The sequence below is a fragment of the Hipposideros armiger genome, unplaced genomic scaffold (genome assembly GCF_001890085.2).
Source record: "Hipposideros armiger isolate ML-2016 unplaced genomic scaffold, ASM189008v1 scaffold_111, whole genome shotgun sequence".
In the NCBI taxonomy this organism is placed as follows: Eukaryota; Metazoa; Chordata; class Mammalia; order Chiroptera; family Hipposideridae; genus Hipposideros; species Hipposideros armiger.
In genome coordinates this window covers 474,896-490,193 of record NW_017731461.1, presented here as the reverse complement: position 1 = coordinate 490,193, position 15,298 = coordinate 474,896, and the positions used below count along the sequence as shown (strand labels likewise).

General features: G+C 46.0%; 2 protein-coding genes across 2 annotated transcripts in view; both read right to left on the bottom strand.

The window, feature by feature from the left end:
• The window catches only part of SCN2B (sodium voltage-gated channel beta subunit 2), a 12,892-nt gene extending 10,070 nt beyond the window's left edge, over positions 1-2,822 (bottom strand). The window contains exon 1 of the mRNA XM_019647504.1: positions 2,544-2,822. Within this exon, the coding sequence (XP_019503049.1) occupies positions 2,544-2,613 (70 nt within the window). The 5' untranslated portion in view covers positions 2,614-2,822. The remainder of the gene's footprint in view (positions 1-2,543) is intronic.
• Positions 2,823-11,843: 9,021 nt separating this feature from the next.
• The window catches only part of JAML (junction adhesion molecule like), a 35,220-nt gene continuing 31,765 nt past the window's right edge, over positions 11,844-15,298 (bottom strand). Inside the window, exons 11-12 of the mRNA XM_019647397.1 lie at positions 14,428-14,514; positions 11,844-12,323 (exon numbers count right to left, since the gene is read on the bottom strand). Coding sequence (XP_019502942.1) covers positions 12,231-12,323; positions 14,428-14,514 — 180 coding nt within the window. The 3' untranslated portion in view covers positions 11,844-12,230. The remainder of the gene's footprint in view (positions 12,324-14,427; positions 14,515-15,298) is intronic.

The following is a 15,298-nucleotide window of genomic DNA, read 5'->3' as shown; positions in this document are numbered from 1 at the left end:
ATTGTGAGGTTAACTAACTTAGACTATTGTATAAAGCTCACAGCAGTGCCTAGCACATAGTCAGCCCTCGAACAAGATTAGCTGCTATTATTATCATTATTATTATTGTTATCACAGCACATACGATACTGAATTGTTATTTGTTTATGTGTCTGTGTCCCTCCGGAGGCTCTGGGGGCCAAATTCTTACTCATCGTGGTGACCCTGGACCCAAAACAGTATGTGACACACAGTGGGCACTCAATAAAAGGGAAGGCATTGTCTCCTCCATGTCTGGGCCCCTGTCCCCAGCAACAGATATGGGCAGTGGGCTTGAGTGAGGACCAGACTCCTCTTCTAGGCCTCCCCTGTCACAACCCAGACTTTAGTAACCAGGCTGGTGACCACAGAGCCAACAGTCTCGAGAAAAACTCTAGGGAAGCCCAATCATTTGGATTGTTTCTAGCTAAAAACTGGTTTATATGCTCTTGCCACAGCAGGTTGCCCAGCTTGCCATCCTCACAAACTCAGCCCCTGACAGTCTCCTCCCTTTTCACTTGTAGCATCCCTCCATCTTGAGGACTGATGCTGCTACCACGCCCAAAGGTCCATTGTCCGCCTCAGCCCTCAGTCTGGGAATGCCAGGGCGTGCCTCATCACAGCACCAATACAATTCAAGGTCCCCCTTCCCGCATCCTCTCCCCACCCAGGTGTGCAGAGGCTTTAGCTTCCTCCCATCAAAAACCTCACAGGCCCTACGCTGACCTTTTCACCCCAAAACTTCCCCTAAGCCACACCCCGTCACCGGTCACCGAGCCCCTTTCAGCAGGTTAGATAAGGCTCTCACAAGGCTGCCTCCCTCCCGCAGGAAGCTATCCCTAACTCCCAAAGGAGGCCACCTGTCCTCCATCCCCGGCTTCTTACACACAAGTCATTCGCTCAGGGTTTTGCCTGCACTTGAGATTCTTTGATCAATTAGATTAACAGAGCAGTGAGATTTCTTGAACATTGGGGGCAGTAGAGTTCAACCATTAAGAACATGCAGAAGTCAGACAAACAGGGGTTCAAATCTCAGCTCACCTTAAACTTGCATTATGTGACCTTAATGGCCAAGTTACTTAAATTTTCTGTACCTGTTTCCTCATCTGTAACACGAGGGTAATAACACTATCTACCTCATATGATTACCGACTACTGTGAGGACGAAACAAGATATACAGCGCCTGAGCCCATAAAATGCTTTCAAAAAGGTTAGTTATTATTGAGTACCTGCTATGTGCCAGACTCACACACACACACACACACACACACACACACACACACACACACACACAAACCCAGGCAGTAGGTCTTCTCCAGTTTACTCATGAAAGAACTGAAGCTCAGCGGGGTTGAGTAACTTGCCTATGGATATGAAGTAAATGACAAAGTGGCTTTAAACCCAGGTCAGACTCAGGCGCATGCATGCTCTTTGTATTGCCAGACATTCGTGCTCTGTTGTTAATAACTCAACAAAGCTAATAGGCCTCATCATGCAGGCTTCCGGGGGCTCTGCACTGCCTGTTTAGCAGTCCTGCCAGATAATCCAGTGCAGCACCAGAGAGAGGGAGGGAGAAGGAGGGAGGGAGAGAGAGAGAGAGAGGTTTTGTGATGGGGAATAATATTCTCACTGACAATCCTTGGACTTGACCCTCAGTTGTTATATCAACAATGAATACGTTTACGAGCAAGGGTGAAACTACTTATAAAAATCTTGCAAATAACTCTAGCTCACCAACCCACCAGAAAACCTATGAATGGTCAAATTTGAAACAACATTTAGATCACTTGACAAGGCAGTCTGCAAGGCTGGGCTGGACAGTTCTTAAAGGGCCACAGCTTCACTTGGCCCGTGGGTTCCTTCTTTTTTCTTTTTTTTTTCTGATCCCTTCACCTGACCCCTTCTCCACTCCATCTGGCCCAAGCCAGAGGTTCCTTCTCCATCAGTGTCTGCTGCAGCAGGTCTCGCAATCCAGAGATCTTTCCTCAAGCCTGCTTTCCACCCACTTCCCCCATACATTTCAAAAATCAATAGTGCAGGTTTCCAGGAAGCCAGACCCAGACTCAACTTTTTGCCCCCAGCCCCCCTGCACACTGTCTCCTAATATCCTAAATCTACCAGATTCCAAGGATCAAGGTTCACAAAAGAAGCCCCTTAAGGGAGCATTAAGTTTCAGGACCCCATATTTGCAGCAGCTTTAAAACAAAAAACAAACAAAAAAAAAAAACCATGAGGAAACTGCAGATGGATCTACGCTCCCCCAGCCACACACATGCACATAGGTCCACTTCAGGGAAATCCAAACAAAAATCACCTCCCTTGACAATTGTCAGCAACACTCAGCATTTCTGTGACCAAGTAGTCCCAGTGTTATGCAGTCCCCGAGTTCCAGCACCTCCCTTCCCAAGGACGCCGAAGAGAACCTCCAGCAACACCTTCTTTCCTGCCCCCTGCCGCCATCCTCTTCCAGTTGCAGCTGCACTTCTGAACCCTCAGGAGCATGCAGATGTGCAGTCTAACTTACCCAAAGAGAAAAAGAGACTGAGCCCCGTGAGACTGAAGGCAGGGCGAGGTAGCCAGGCATCTTTGTGCATTTTCAGAAACTGAGATGTTAGTCGGAATATGGGAGAGGGTGATTTGAGGGGCCAAGGGCTACAAGGGAGGAATGGTTAGATGTAAAAAAAAATAAAATTAAAATAATGCACGGATGTACTTCAAAGACACATACAATATTAAGGAAGCTTTATTTCCATCTCTCTAATATGGCCGGCCTGTAGGTTCCTGCTAAAACGAGAGAGGGAGTGTGTAAGGGAGAGAAAAAAGGGGGATGGAGTAAATTTTGTGGTTGTTGGATTTCAAAAGGTAGGTGGGAGGGCATAAAAAAGTCTATCTGAAAAGAACACAGTTCCCTGGGAATGTTTACCCTCCAAAAGAACTAAAGCATATCCAGCCTTTCTTACTAACTTGAATGATTGTTGGGTTTTGAAAGCGGAACCCATTTATTTCAAAGCTTCTATAAGGGGGTGGGGGAGGGAACTCCTTTTGTCATTTACAAACCCCCAAAAAAGGAGATACTTGTTTTTGTCATTTGGAAAGAGTTCAGGGAAGTGAGCTGGGAGACTTTCGGGAAGTAAGGACTTCCTCATTTTTCTAGCATTTCCACTGAAAACAGAATATGTCAAGCTGGTGTAAAAACACCTAAGAGATCCCACAATCGAATGTAATGTGAATAAAATCAACAGAAAAAGACATTTTTGAGACAATTGGGAAAAAATAAATATGGAGTGGGTATTAAATTAATGAAAATTTCTTAATTTTGTTGGGTATGATAAAAATATCGTGGTTATGTTCTTTAATGTCTTTATCTGTTATACACACTGGAGTGCTTATAGGTGTGAGGACAGAAAAGGGGCCACATGTTAAACCTGACAAGCTCAGGAGACTGAAAATGACCTCAGAAGATGGTGTGAACATAAAAATTCCTAACTAAGGTGGGCCATGGGGGGGGGGGGGAGTCACATCCTTGGACTGTAGCTTCCTTGACAAAGGTCAATCTTTACCTTAAGTGAGTCTGCCCATTGTCTTTTTTGCATCTAATATAACACGCCCTTGGAAGGTCAGAGTAATCCCTTTTATCAGAACCCCCCAGGGGGCACAACCCACCACACCAGAGCAGGAATCTACAAAACCCCTCATTGTTATCTTGTTCCCCAAATACTATCTCTATGTGCTGTAAAATGCTATTGCTGTTCTGTACCCACCAATGTAAAAGAAGTGTGTGTCTCTGCATTCTACTTATTATCCAACCCCAGAGATTTCCCTGCTTTGCTTTCTTTCACCCCCTTAATCTACCACCAGTCGATTTCATGTAACATTCCTCCTTTGATTCTAATGTATAAAATAAGTTGCAAAATCACCATTTTCCAGAACATTTTCTCAATCTGTTGAAACTTTGCTTCCTGGCAATTGTCGTCAGTTTGGCTCAGATAAACTTTTATATGCTTTCTCTTAGGCTGGATGGTTTTTTTCATCAACAGATGAAATGATATGATGACTGGAAGTTGCTTTAAAATAGTCCAGAAGAAAAAAAAAAAAGAGGTAGGAGAGGCAGGTGACGTTAGACTGGACACTGTTGTTGACTGCTGAAACTGGTGATGGGTACATGGTGTTCATTCTACAGTTTTTTCTTCTGTTGTGTATATTCTTTTTTTTTTTTTTGGAAAAAAAGATGAAAAAAATAGGCTAATACCACAAGTAGGAGAACTTGGGGTGGAGTACCACAGCAGCCCTGAGCAGATAGGGTGACGACCCCCACTCTTCTGGGGAGACATTTAAGCAGAACACAGGTTCTCATGCAGCAGTCACATGTACTTGTGATGGGTCATTGATGCATCGGAGGGAGCAAATAATATTTTTGAGCATTAACTCTGCGCCAAGTACTTTACCTGTGATACCTCAACTCATTGTAACCCTGGGATAGGTGATTTCTTCTTCTTTTTTTCATTGCAAAGGAGGAGATGGAGGTTGACAGGACTTAATATACCCAAGTTTACACATGGGAATTAAGGGCAAAATCAGAGCCAGGTTTCTCACTGATGTCTGAGGAAAACACTGGGTATTTCCAGTATTCCACACTGCCTATCACAAAGGGGAGGAGCCATAAGACCTTCCTCAGGTTGTGTAGACGTGGAAGAGAGGACTGGGATAGGTAAACAAGGGGCCTCTGCATGTGATGTAAAAGAAGATGCTAAGGGGCAGGGCATGGAGAAACAAAATGGGAGGTCAGCATAGTGCTTGGGTCAGAGCAAACATTCAATAAACAGGTGATGCATAACCGCAAAGGGCACCCCTGAATGGATGAATGAATGAATGAATGAATGAGGAGAGGGAATGGGGAAAGTAGGCATCATGATGAAGGTAGTGAAATCTAGTGTAGGCCGCTGCAGCTGTTCCAGGCTGGGGAGGGGTGAAGTGGGCCAGATTTTGGCGACAGTTGCTGAAGGCAGGGGGGTGGTGAGGAGACCTCGGTGGCTTTCCACCACATCAGAGGAGGTTGTCCACACCTGGATCTTGAACAGGCTGTCTCCAAAGTGCCTCTGTCACTTTGCTAGAGCCTGGCTGCAGCTGGATCACCCAAAGGGCTCATAGTCCATAGGTATGAAAATCAGGGAAGAAAAGGAGGGGCAGCCTGAGGGAAAAGTGTCCTCCACTCGCAACAGCCGGACTCAGTCCCCACTGCCCTCAGGCCCCAGGTCTCCTCCTCCGCCATCAGTGGCCAGATCTGCTGGTGTGCCTGGAGGGGTAGGCTGGCATCAGCCGGGAGCCCCTCAGCCAGGTCCCAGGATGCAGCACAGCCACCCATGCTGCTGCAGGAATATGTCAGCTGGAGAGTTTTGGTTTGACGTAGCCGGCCTCCTTCTTTTTAAAATGTAGCTGAGAGTGCCTGTGAGGCCCAAGGAAGCAACTTACTTGATCTCACACTGGGTCCAGAAGCTTCTATTTGGGGGACACCTGCGATAAGAAATGGATACAGAAGTTCCTCTGCTTCTATCCAGCATTTGACTAAGAGAAACCAGATATGTGGCTTAAAATAGCCTTTGTCCAACTCAGCCCACCTGGTCAGAAGGTGCTAGATCAGGGGTGAGTTACCCTCCCAGTGTGAGGCACAGGGAGAGCTACCCCAGAACCTCCCCCACGGCTCACTTGGGCCTCCAGATGCCCATTTGCTCCAAAAGAGTAAGTCTTCCCTAGGAACTAATAAAAACCTGGAAAGCAGAAACTCAAAGAGGTGTTTTTGCAGACTGAAGACACCAATATCAAAGATGGGCTATTTGGGGAGTGAAGCTCTATTTTTGGCATTTCTACCCAGTGTCTGCAGATTTTACTAGATAACACTCAGTTACCTGCCCTACTGGGAGAAGCAGTATTACAAATAACCCAAAGGAAGGTCGTTTTCTTGGCCTTTGGAATGCCTAGTTGAGGCCACAGAGAGCCTCCCTAGTTACGTTTACCTTAAAGCCTCACTTCTCCAAGTATGGTCTCCAGACCAGTATCATCAGCATCACCTGGGAGCGCCTTAGAAATGCAGAGTAACAGGTCCCACCTCAGACCCAAGGAATCACAATCTGCCTTTTTAGCAAGATCTCCAGGTGATTCTTGAGCACATTAAAGTTTGAGAAGTATTGCCTTCAACTAACATTAATTGCACCTCATGAGCAAGGGACAATGAGGAGCCAGGTTTGGGGGGCTGGGGAGAAGGGATTGGTAAGCAGGAGCAAGTTTAGGATTAAATGCTGGCCTGAGGTGACATGCAGAACACCTGGCAGCCTGCTCAGGAACAAGGAGGTCGGGATCCATTTCTCTCCCCTCTGTTCTCTGCTCCGTGTCCTTCTCGAGCCATTCCATAGCAGGTGAGGTTTCTCTTACCCCACATAAGGCTTCACATTCTGCTGTCTTTGCTTTTGCAGTTCCCTCTTCCAGGAATGCCCTTCCTCTCATGCCTGCTGAACAAGCTCCTAGTCTTTCCTCAATAATCTGCTACAAAGTCACCAACCTCTTATCTTCTACATACCTCCTCTGCATGCTCCTGTGGCACTGGTTACATTCACTCATTTGTTTATCAAGTCCCTCATTTAACAAATTCAAATATCTACTTAATGCCCCACATGTACCAGACACTAGGCTAGAAACTAGAGATCCAGAAATGAATGAGACAAAGCTCACCCGTTGAGAGCTCACATTCTAGATAGGGAGACAAATATATAAACTCCCAACACAGCATGAGGAGGAAAATCCCATTAACCAAGGGATAGAAACAAAGGTACATCTGGCATTTCTTGAGTCTCCATGTTAACAGGAGTCAGAGAGTATTATCATTTTGTTTCCACTTTCTACCTCCCTAACTAGACTGCAGCTCTTTAAGGACAGGGATTGTATCTTAATCTTCTGAGTTTGTGCTGGGCCTCTGCTGGTCCCTGAGCAGAAGAGAATGAGAGGATGTGCTTTACAACCAGGGAAAGGGCAGAACCTCCATCAGCCTGACCATACACAGCCTTACACAGTGGTAGAACTGGGACTGGGAACCAGGTCCAGGACCTCCCTGTGCACGCTGTTCCACTCCACTCCCAGGAACTCCATTCAACAAGGCATTGTCCTACATGGGGTCAGATGCCAAAGCTCACGGAAAAGATCTAAAGCAGGATCTCTAAGAGCTTAAGAGCTCGGGGAAAAATTAAAGCCTCACACTTATAAAATAACTAGAGAACATCAGAAGATGAAACCTGGTAAGTGTAGAGAGATCTAGGAAGATGTGAGAAATAGGAGATTGCCAAGGTCGGACTCAAGTAGGACCTTAAAGGAATATTGATTTGGGCAGGCAAGAAGGAAAGGGCCTTCCAGGCAAAGGAATACCAAGAGCAAAGGCTCAGACAAGGGCGTATGGAAGAGAAGGTTCCTGTCAGGAAAAGAAAATGGGAGGTGTGGATGAGAAGACAAGATGGCACCTGAACTCAGAAGGCCATGAACATATGAAGTGGAGTTCAGACAGGCGCTTTGAAAGTCCTGGGACAGATAGATCCCTATTACTCTCACCATCTATAAAATCAGAAAGGCTTAGCTTTCTGAGAAAACACTCAGTTCCCTTCCTTTTTGATAAAGAAGAGATGTTTTGAGTTGTATTTTACAGAAGTGGTCACAGATTGCCTGATCTCCCTTGAGGAAGACCAGACCACATTTGCAAACCAGCTGACTAAGACAGATCAGTAGTCCTGAGAAATTTGGTTTACTCTTAGTAAGAGAATAACGGGTCCATGTTGGGATAAAACTTGCAACCTAAGGTTCTTTGGCTCTAAGTAACTGAGCTAATTCCGTGGCAACATGACCCCTGCCAAACACAAACGAACACACACACACACACACACACACACACACAGTATTTTATAAAACAAAATTGCCATTGTAGACATGTAAGCATACAGACCAGCCAAAAAGAGAAAAAGAGTGGGGTGGCAATGAGGAACAAAAGACTAAAGGGCTGGCCAAAGGCTGCAGCCTTTTACAGAAGGCACATCTTCTACACATCCCAAGTGAACAGACTGGACTAGGTTCAATTCCGATAGCCAAACTCTGATGCTATTAGGTTCACCATTACTCATGAGTGGCCCTACCCTCCACCCTTAGGCTGCTTTCAGTTGGCAAAAGTCTGTGTGCTTCTGGAAGCCTTTGAATATGGGAGCATCTGGTGCCTAGGGACTTAAAACACCACAAATTCAAGTAACAAAACTGCTTGCTAAAGGATCTACTGCAAGGAAATCCAACTTGTTCCATCTCCAGTAGCTTTCCTGCCCTTCAGAATGTCACCCCTCAGAGCTATGCAAAGCCCTTCCCTAAGCTCAGCCTCCTCTCTCTTTGGATGAGAAGAGGGATGTGGGTATTTGGGGTTAAAGGACTTCTGGCACACAGAAATAAAAAGTAACAAGAGATGGGGACTGAAACACCAGAAGACAAGTCCAACAGGGGAAAAACACATGAGAAGGGATGGAGGACTCAGACCAGGCACTCGTCCCTAAACAATCTCATTTAGCCCAATCACAGAAAATCCTATAAGTCTCTATTTCATTTATCAGGGAAACAGTCTCAAAGAATTGAAGTAAATTTTGCAATACTGAAGAGAAAGTAAGAGGCACAGCCTGGTTTTTTTTGTTTGTTTGTTTGCTTTTATTATCAGAGCCTGGTTTTGAGCCAGGCCTGTTTGACCTTGAAGCCCATTCCCTGCACCAAATGCCTCTATGTTCCTTACATAATAGACAACCACCCTTAGGAGAAAGGCATGAGGGAGCAATTGGTCTTTTCCGTGGTCTCCTGCAGGGCTGCTTTGGTTTTAGGCAAAATTAGTCTTTGACATCTGGGGACTTCCACTGTCAATTTTTACTCCATCCTGTATGCAAGAGAAAGGTTTGCGGGGAGTGGTAGGGTTGAGGGAAAGAGGTGCGCTTCCTCTTCTTCCTCCTCAGTTACTTACAACTGCTAAACCCAGAATGGAAGCCAAACTTTGAATGAATCAAATTCAAATTTGGGCAAGTCAAACTCGAGTGCCCACACTTCCACAATCAAAACGCCCTCTGCAGGAGGGTGTGGATAAGCCGCTCAGCCCATTCTACAACTGCTACCCCAATTAATGCTCTTTGACCCAGGACAGATGTGAAACCACCATCCACCCACCTAACTCTGTATCCTGAAGATTCACATCCCATGCTGACAATATTTGAGGAAGTGGAAAACGGTCTCTTAGCCCAAGACAGCATGTTACTTAATAGCCCAGAAATGAAACCACTTCCTCTCTGTGAACTATTAAGATATGAAAGAGTCTTCCTCCCCCTTTTACTGATCATGTCATTATGTGTCCCCTCACTGGTATGTCTTGGACAGGATAGTGCCTTCACTACACATACTGTAAATATTCCTTATTTAGAGCTAATAGGTAAGAAGGAAACATTTAATGACTTTTAGCTATGACTGAACAAGAACAAAAATAGGCTACAGGTCTCCAAGTGGAGACCCAAGAATAGTTGCTAAACAAGGAAGTCAACAATGGGTGTGTTATGAGAGGGTCCTGATGTTTGGAGAGCTAGAAGAGTCTTTAAAAAACTGCAGCTCCACTTGTAACTGTATAAGAAATCAGGAAGGGCCAGCCGAGTGGCTCATTTGGTTAAGAGTTAGCTTAAGAGTGCAAGCTCTGAGCAACAGGGCCACCGGTTCAATTCCCACATGGGCCAGTGACGCTGCGCCCGAGCTGAGCTGCCACTGAGCTGCCAACAGGTGGCAGGATGGTTCAGCTGGTGAGAGTACGTGCTCCTTATGACAAGATTGTCTGTTCAATGGTGGGCTACGCCCACCCACAACTAAGACTGAACTCGGCACCTTGAGCTGAGCTGCCATCCCGATGACTCAGTGGATAGAGCATGCGCTCTTAACAACAAGGCTGCCAGTTCGACTCCCGCATGGGATGGTGGCTATGCCCACCCACAACTAAGATTGTAACACAGCACCTTCAGCTTAGAGGCCACGAGCTGCCAACAGGCAGCCAGATGGCGACTGGCGCCCTCCACAACTAAGACTGAAGAACAACTTAGCTGGTCCCCTCCCCCAATTCCCCAATTTAAAAAAAAAAGAAAGGAGGGAACCATAAAAGACCTCTTTAGCATGCCCTGAATAGCTAAGTGGGAAAGATGGGCTCCAGAGAATGAGGAAGGGCCTGCAGTGGTCTCGGAGAGGAGACCTGAGCTGAGCCCAGGCTAGAAATAGGAGCTCAGAACCAAAGGATTTTTAAAAGCTAATCTTTTAAATCTTACAAAAGTAACCAAAAAGTATAGAAACCTCACATTTCAGTCCAAGAGTTAAATTGAAGGCAGTCCATTTTGGCAACCCACGCGTGTCACTTTTGAAAATGACAAATGTCCAAGCTCCACCTAGGAATTCCAGGATGCCTCTGGTGAAGACCAGCAAAGAGCCACCAGCCATTCTGATGCCCAGCTGGGATTAAGAAGCACTGGGTTTAAAAACCACAATGAGATACCACTTCACTCCAGTCAGAATGGCTAGCATCAATAAATCAACAATCAACAAGTGCTGGCGAGGCTGTGGAGAAAAGGGAACCCTGCTGCACTGTTGGTGGGACTGCAGATTGGTGCAGCCATTATGGAAATCAGTATGGAGGTATCTCAAAAAACTGAAAATGGAACTACCGTATGACCCAGCAATTCCACTCTTGGGTATCTATCCAGAGAAACCCAAGACGCTAATTCGAAAAAATATATGTACCCCTATGTTTATTGCGGCGCTATTCACAATAGCCAAGACTTGGAAACAACCGAAATGCCCATCGGTAGACGACTGGATTAAGAAATTGTGGTACATTTATACAATGGAGTATTACTCTACCATAAAGAAGAATGAAATCGTAACATTTGGGACGATATGGATGGACTTAGAGACTATTATGTTAAGTGAAATAAGTCAGTCGGAGAAAGACAAATACCATATGATTTCACTTTTATGTGGACTCTAAAAAACTGAATAGGCGAGGAAAGTGAACAGAGGTGGTCTCAGAGATGTGGGGGTGCAGTTGATGGCTGTTGGTTGGGGGTGGGGATGAGGGAGAGAGGGAGGGGGCTGGATAGCATAAATACGCAGCTGCAGTGTTGCCATGGGGACATGGGGGACAGTTCGAGGAATGTAATTGATAATGTTGTGAATATTTTGTAGGGTGTCAGGTGGTCACATGTCTTGCATCATGGATGGGGAAGAGGCTTGATCACTGCACTGTACACCTGAAGCTGATGTTGTATAATATTGTATGTCAACTATAATTGAATATATATATATACATATATATAGTCATGGGACGTGGAGTATAGTGTGGGAGTGGAGTCAAGGGAATTGTAATAGATATGTATGATATTGGGGGGAAATGGGGTGGCGGATTGGGGGAGGGGAGGTTGTCACTTCGAGGGGTAAAAAGTATAACTATTGCACTGTGTTGTACAGCTGATACTAATTCTAAAAAAATGTGTATTTCATAATAAAAAATAATTTAATAAATAAATTTTTTTAAAAAGAAGCACTGGGTTAATCCTAGAGCTGTATTCATACCCTACTTCCAACCCCCAAAAGTTTCCCAGGACCCAAACCAGACCCCAACGTGTTAAGTCAGAGTATGGCTTTCTTCCAGTCACTTCAGTTGTTTCAGGAGTTCCTGACTATAAATTCCTCACCAACACTCCACAGGCCCCTCAGCCAGGATATCAAAACAGGACGATTTCCACAAACCACATTTATTTAGGGATAATTTGCCAAAGGAGTCATTTGGGTTGGTTTTTATTTCTGTGATTCTTCCCAGTAATGCATGCACGAAGAATGCCACCCAAGTGGAGGGTCTGATCTGATGCAGTGCTTGAGGCCACTGCGGCAGCTCAGCCAGGGTCCCCAGGGCCAGTGTCCCACTCCAGAGGGACCAAGTCCACGGTCCCCCACATTAGGGCCGATTCCTCCATCTTCTGCCAGGCTCCGAACCCTCCATCTTCAGCCCTTTGACCAACCAGGGAGACGGGAGGACAACTGGGAAGGACGGGGGTTCTGCAATAGCTGGTACAGCGACTCAGGACACACAGAGGAGAGTCTCTGCCACCATTAAGGAGGAAGGGAGCTCTCCTTCTCAAAAGTCTTGCTTTGTTTTTGGTATTCCCACAGCTGACTTTTTTTCAAGTGAGTTATTTGGTGCTGACCTCTGAGAAGGCCAGACTGGGTGCTGCAGGGGAAGGAAAGAAACAAAGCGCATTTGTAAACAGTATTTCAACCGTAATAGTTAGCACTTATTGAGCTCTTTCTAGCCATCTGGCCCAATTCTGAGTTTCACATGTACTATCTCTTTGGATCCTCACCACCTGGGAGGTAGGTATTATTATTCCCATTTAAAAAAAAAGATTTTATTGGGGAATTGGGGGAGGGGAACAGCAAAGTTGTTGTCCTTCAGTCTTAGTTGTAGAGGGTGCAGCTAGCTCAGCTCCAAGTCCAGTCACCATCCAGCTGCCTATCAGCAGCTCGTGCCCACTCAGCTCAAGGTGCCATGTTCAATCTTAGTTGTGGGTAGGTGTAGCCCACTGTCCCATGCAGGAGTCAAACAGGCAACCTTGTTGCTAAGATCGCAGGCTCTAACCACTGAGCCATCCTGCCACCTGTTGGCAGCTCAGCTTGGGTGCAGCTCACTGGCCCATGTGGGAATTGAACCAGCGACCCTGTTGCTCAGAGCTTGTGCTCTTAACTAACTGAGCCAATCAGCCAACTCTTATTATTCCCACTTTAAAGATGAGGAAACTGAGGCTCAGAGAAGCTAAGTTACCTGCCCAAGATCATTCTAAGTCAGAGTCAGGATTCAGACCCGGTCTGTCCAGCTTCAAAGCTTTTGATCTTAACCACTGTGCTATACAACCTCAGAAAGGGGACACAATATGGTGCTGCCTTCATTTAAGTAGATTAAATCAATTCAACAACAAAAATCAAACATTCTATGTTACCCCTGCTCCCTATCAGATAACACCTCTGAACCTAGGTCTCAAACAAGTGGCCTGAAGTTCAGAATTCCCCCATAGCCTTATTTAACTTGGCACATAGTGTTTTAAAACAACCTGACCAGCCCCTGAAGGCCTCTGAGTTTGTGGCCCTGGCCTCTCATCATGCTCGCTTTATTGGATCCGTTTCAAGAGGACAGAGGTGCTGTTTTCGGCAGAGTTTAAATCACAAGCACCGAGCACTGAACATGGGAAAGGTAGCTTTGAAGACAATTCACTCCTATAGTATCTCTATATCACAGACTTTCTGCAAACACTGTCACCCAGGTTGAGTGGCACACAGCATTAGTCACAATACAGCTGTATCAGCAGGTCTCTAAGAGGCAGGATGGGGCCTGGCAGTTACTATAGTATCACATGGCAATAATGGCAGAAGGATGTGGGGGGGAGGTGACTATATTCAACTACAACTTCAGAGTGGAGCTACTGTTTCACTCGGTGGAACCAGGCCAGGTCTCTGACCTCACACTTCCCTGGCAGAAACTTTCTCTGCTGCAATCACCAGGGAGTCATGTGTCCTTAGTGCTGGTGCGACAGGAACAAGCACAAGCCATCACCCACCCCCACAGACAGAGGAGGCCAGCCTTCCTGAACCCAGCAGAACACTGCGCCCTTCATGGCCTGGTGCCTATAATTAGTCCACAAATAGCACCGTGTCCCTTGCCAGCTCCCTCCTTTGGTTCTTACCCCTACCTGCTCACTACACTCCAGTGCCTTTTCTAGGTGCTGTACTTCATTGAGGAGTTCAGCAAACAGAGAGAGGAATAATCAGACTCCATATTATTATACGGAATTCAGCATGCAGCCTTCCTGGCATGCTGAATTAGATTATGTCAAAGCGTAATAAGTCACACACAAAAAATACATCTAAGAGTTGGATGGGACCTTTGACAGAAAGGGGAACAATCCCTTGCGACAGAGCGCTTGCCCCAGGGTCTATTGTGCTCTCTTTATTAGGCTGTGCTGAACCAGAGTTGCACTGATAGGCAGACACTTCGCCTAACCACAGTGAAGGTGCCTCATTTCCCCCACTAAACTCAATCACCTCTAGCCTGTAAGGCCCCTTAATGCTCAAGACTGGGTATGAAAGCAAGTTTGAGATTACTCTTCTATCCAGCAGAGTTTCAGCTTCTGACTTTCCTACTACTTAGAAAAATCTCAGCCCTCGGCAGAGTGACCTCCCCAGGTGACCTAGTCACATCCACACCCACGAGTTTGCCGTAGCCTTCCCAGCTCCTCCCACTTCCAGACACCTGGCTTAGCTGGGCCCAGAATCATCCTCACCATGGTCATGTAGGTGGCCTCTGATTTTTCACTTGATTCTTCCTCCTCGGTCACCTCGCGTGTAGTTATTGAGCAGTAAACATGTTTCTAGAGGGGGAGAAATGGTATAAATAGCATCAGATCCTATAGCAGCGGCTCTTATATGCCAGAGAAATGGCCATCTACTACTATTTGCAGGGCATCAGCCACCAAAACCGGCAGGTTCAGAGGGTTACTGAGAGCTGGGGAATTATCGGTCATGATAATTCAGTCCTCAGTGTTCCCCAAAATTAAGAAAATTAACTTCAGCAAAGAGTACTATCACAAGAACCAAATTCTTCGCTTCAAAAGTCAAGCAGTCTTTGTTTGATGGGCGTTTAGGTAGCAGCAGGAATCTTTATCTTGCCAAATTATATCAACTCTGTGGTTATTTCCTTCTAATTAGAGACATGACAGGATGACTGGCATTAGTCAGTGGCTAATTGTCGTCAGCTCTTTCAGAGGGTTTATATAGTAGGGACAGCTCTCTCTGAACCTATGTGAAGTTGCTGGTACTTTGTGATTCCCATTCCTGTCACTATTTGGGGGAAGCAATGTCATCCAGTGAAAAATTCCTGGGCTCCTGGAGGCCCCTGCACTGTGTTGTGAGACCCTACTCCTGTGTCACAAACAGCCCAAAAGATAGAAAGGTAAGTATTCCAAGAGGGGTTTTTTAAAGTTAAAGAAAATAAAAGAGGGCTGGCCGAGTAGCGAATTGGTTAGGAGTTGGCTTGGGACACCAGCTCTGAGCAGCAGGGCCCCACATGTGGTTCGGATCCCACATGAGGGCCAGTGACGCTGCGCCCTCTACAGCTAAGATGGTGAACAACAGCTCGACCTGGAGCTGGGCTGC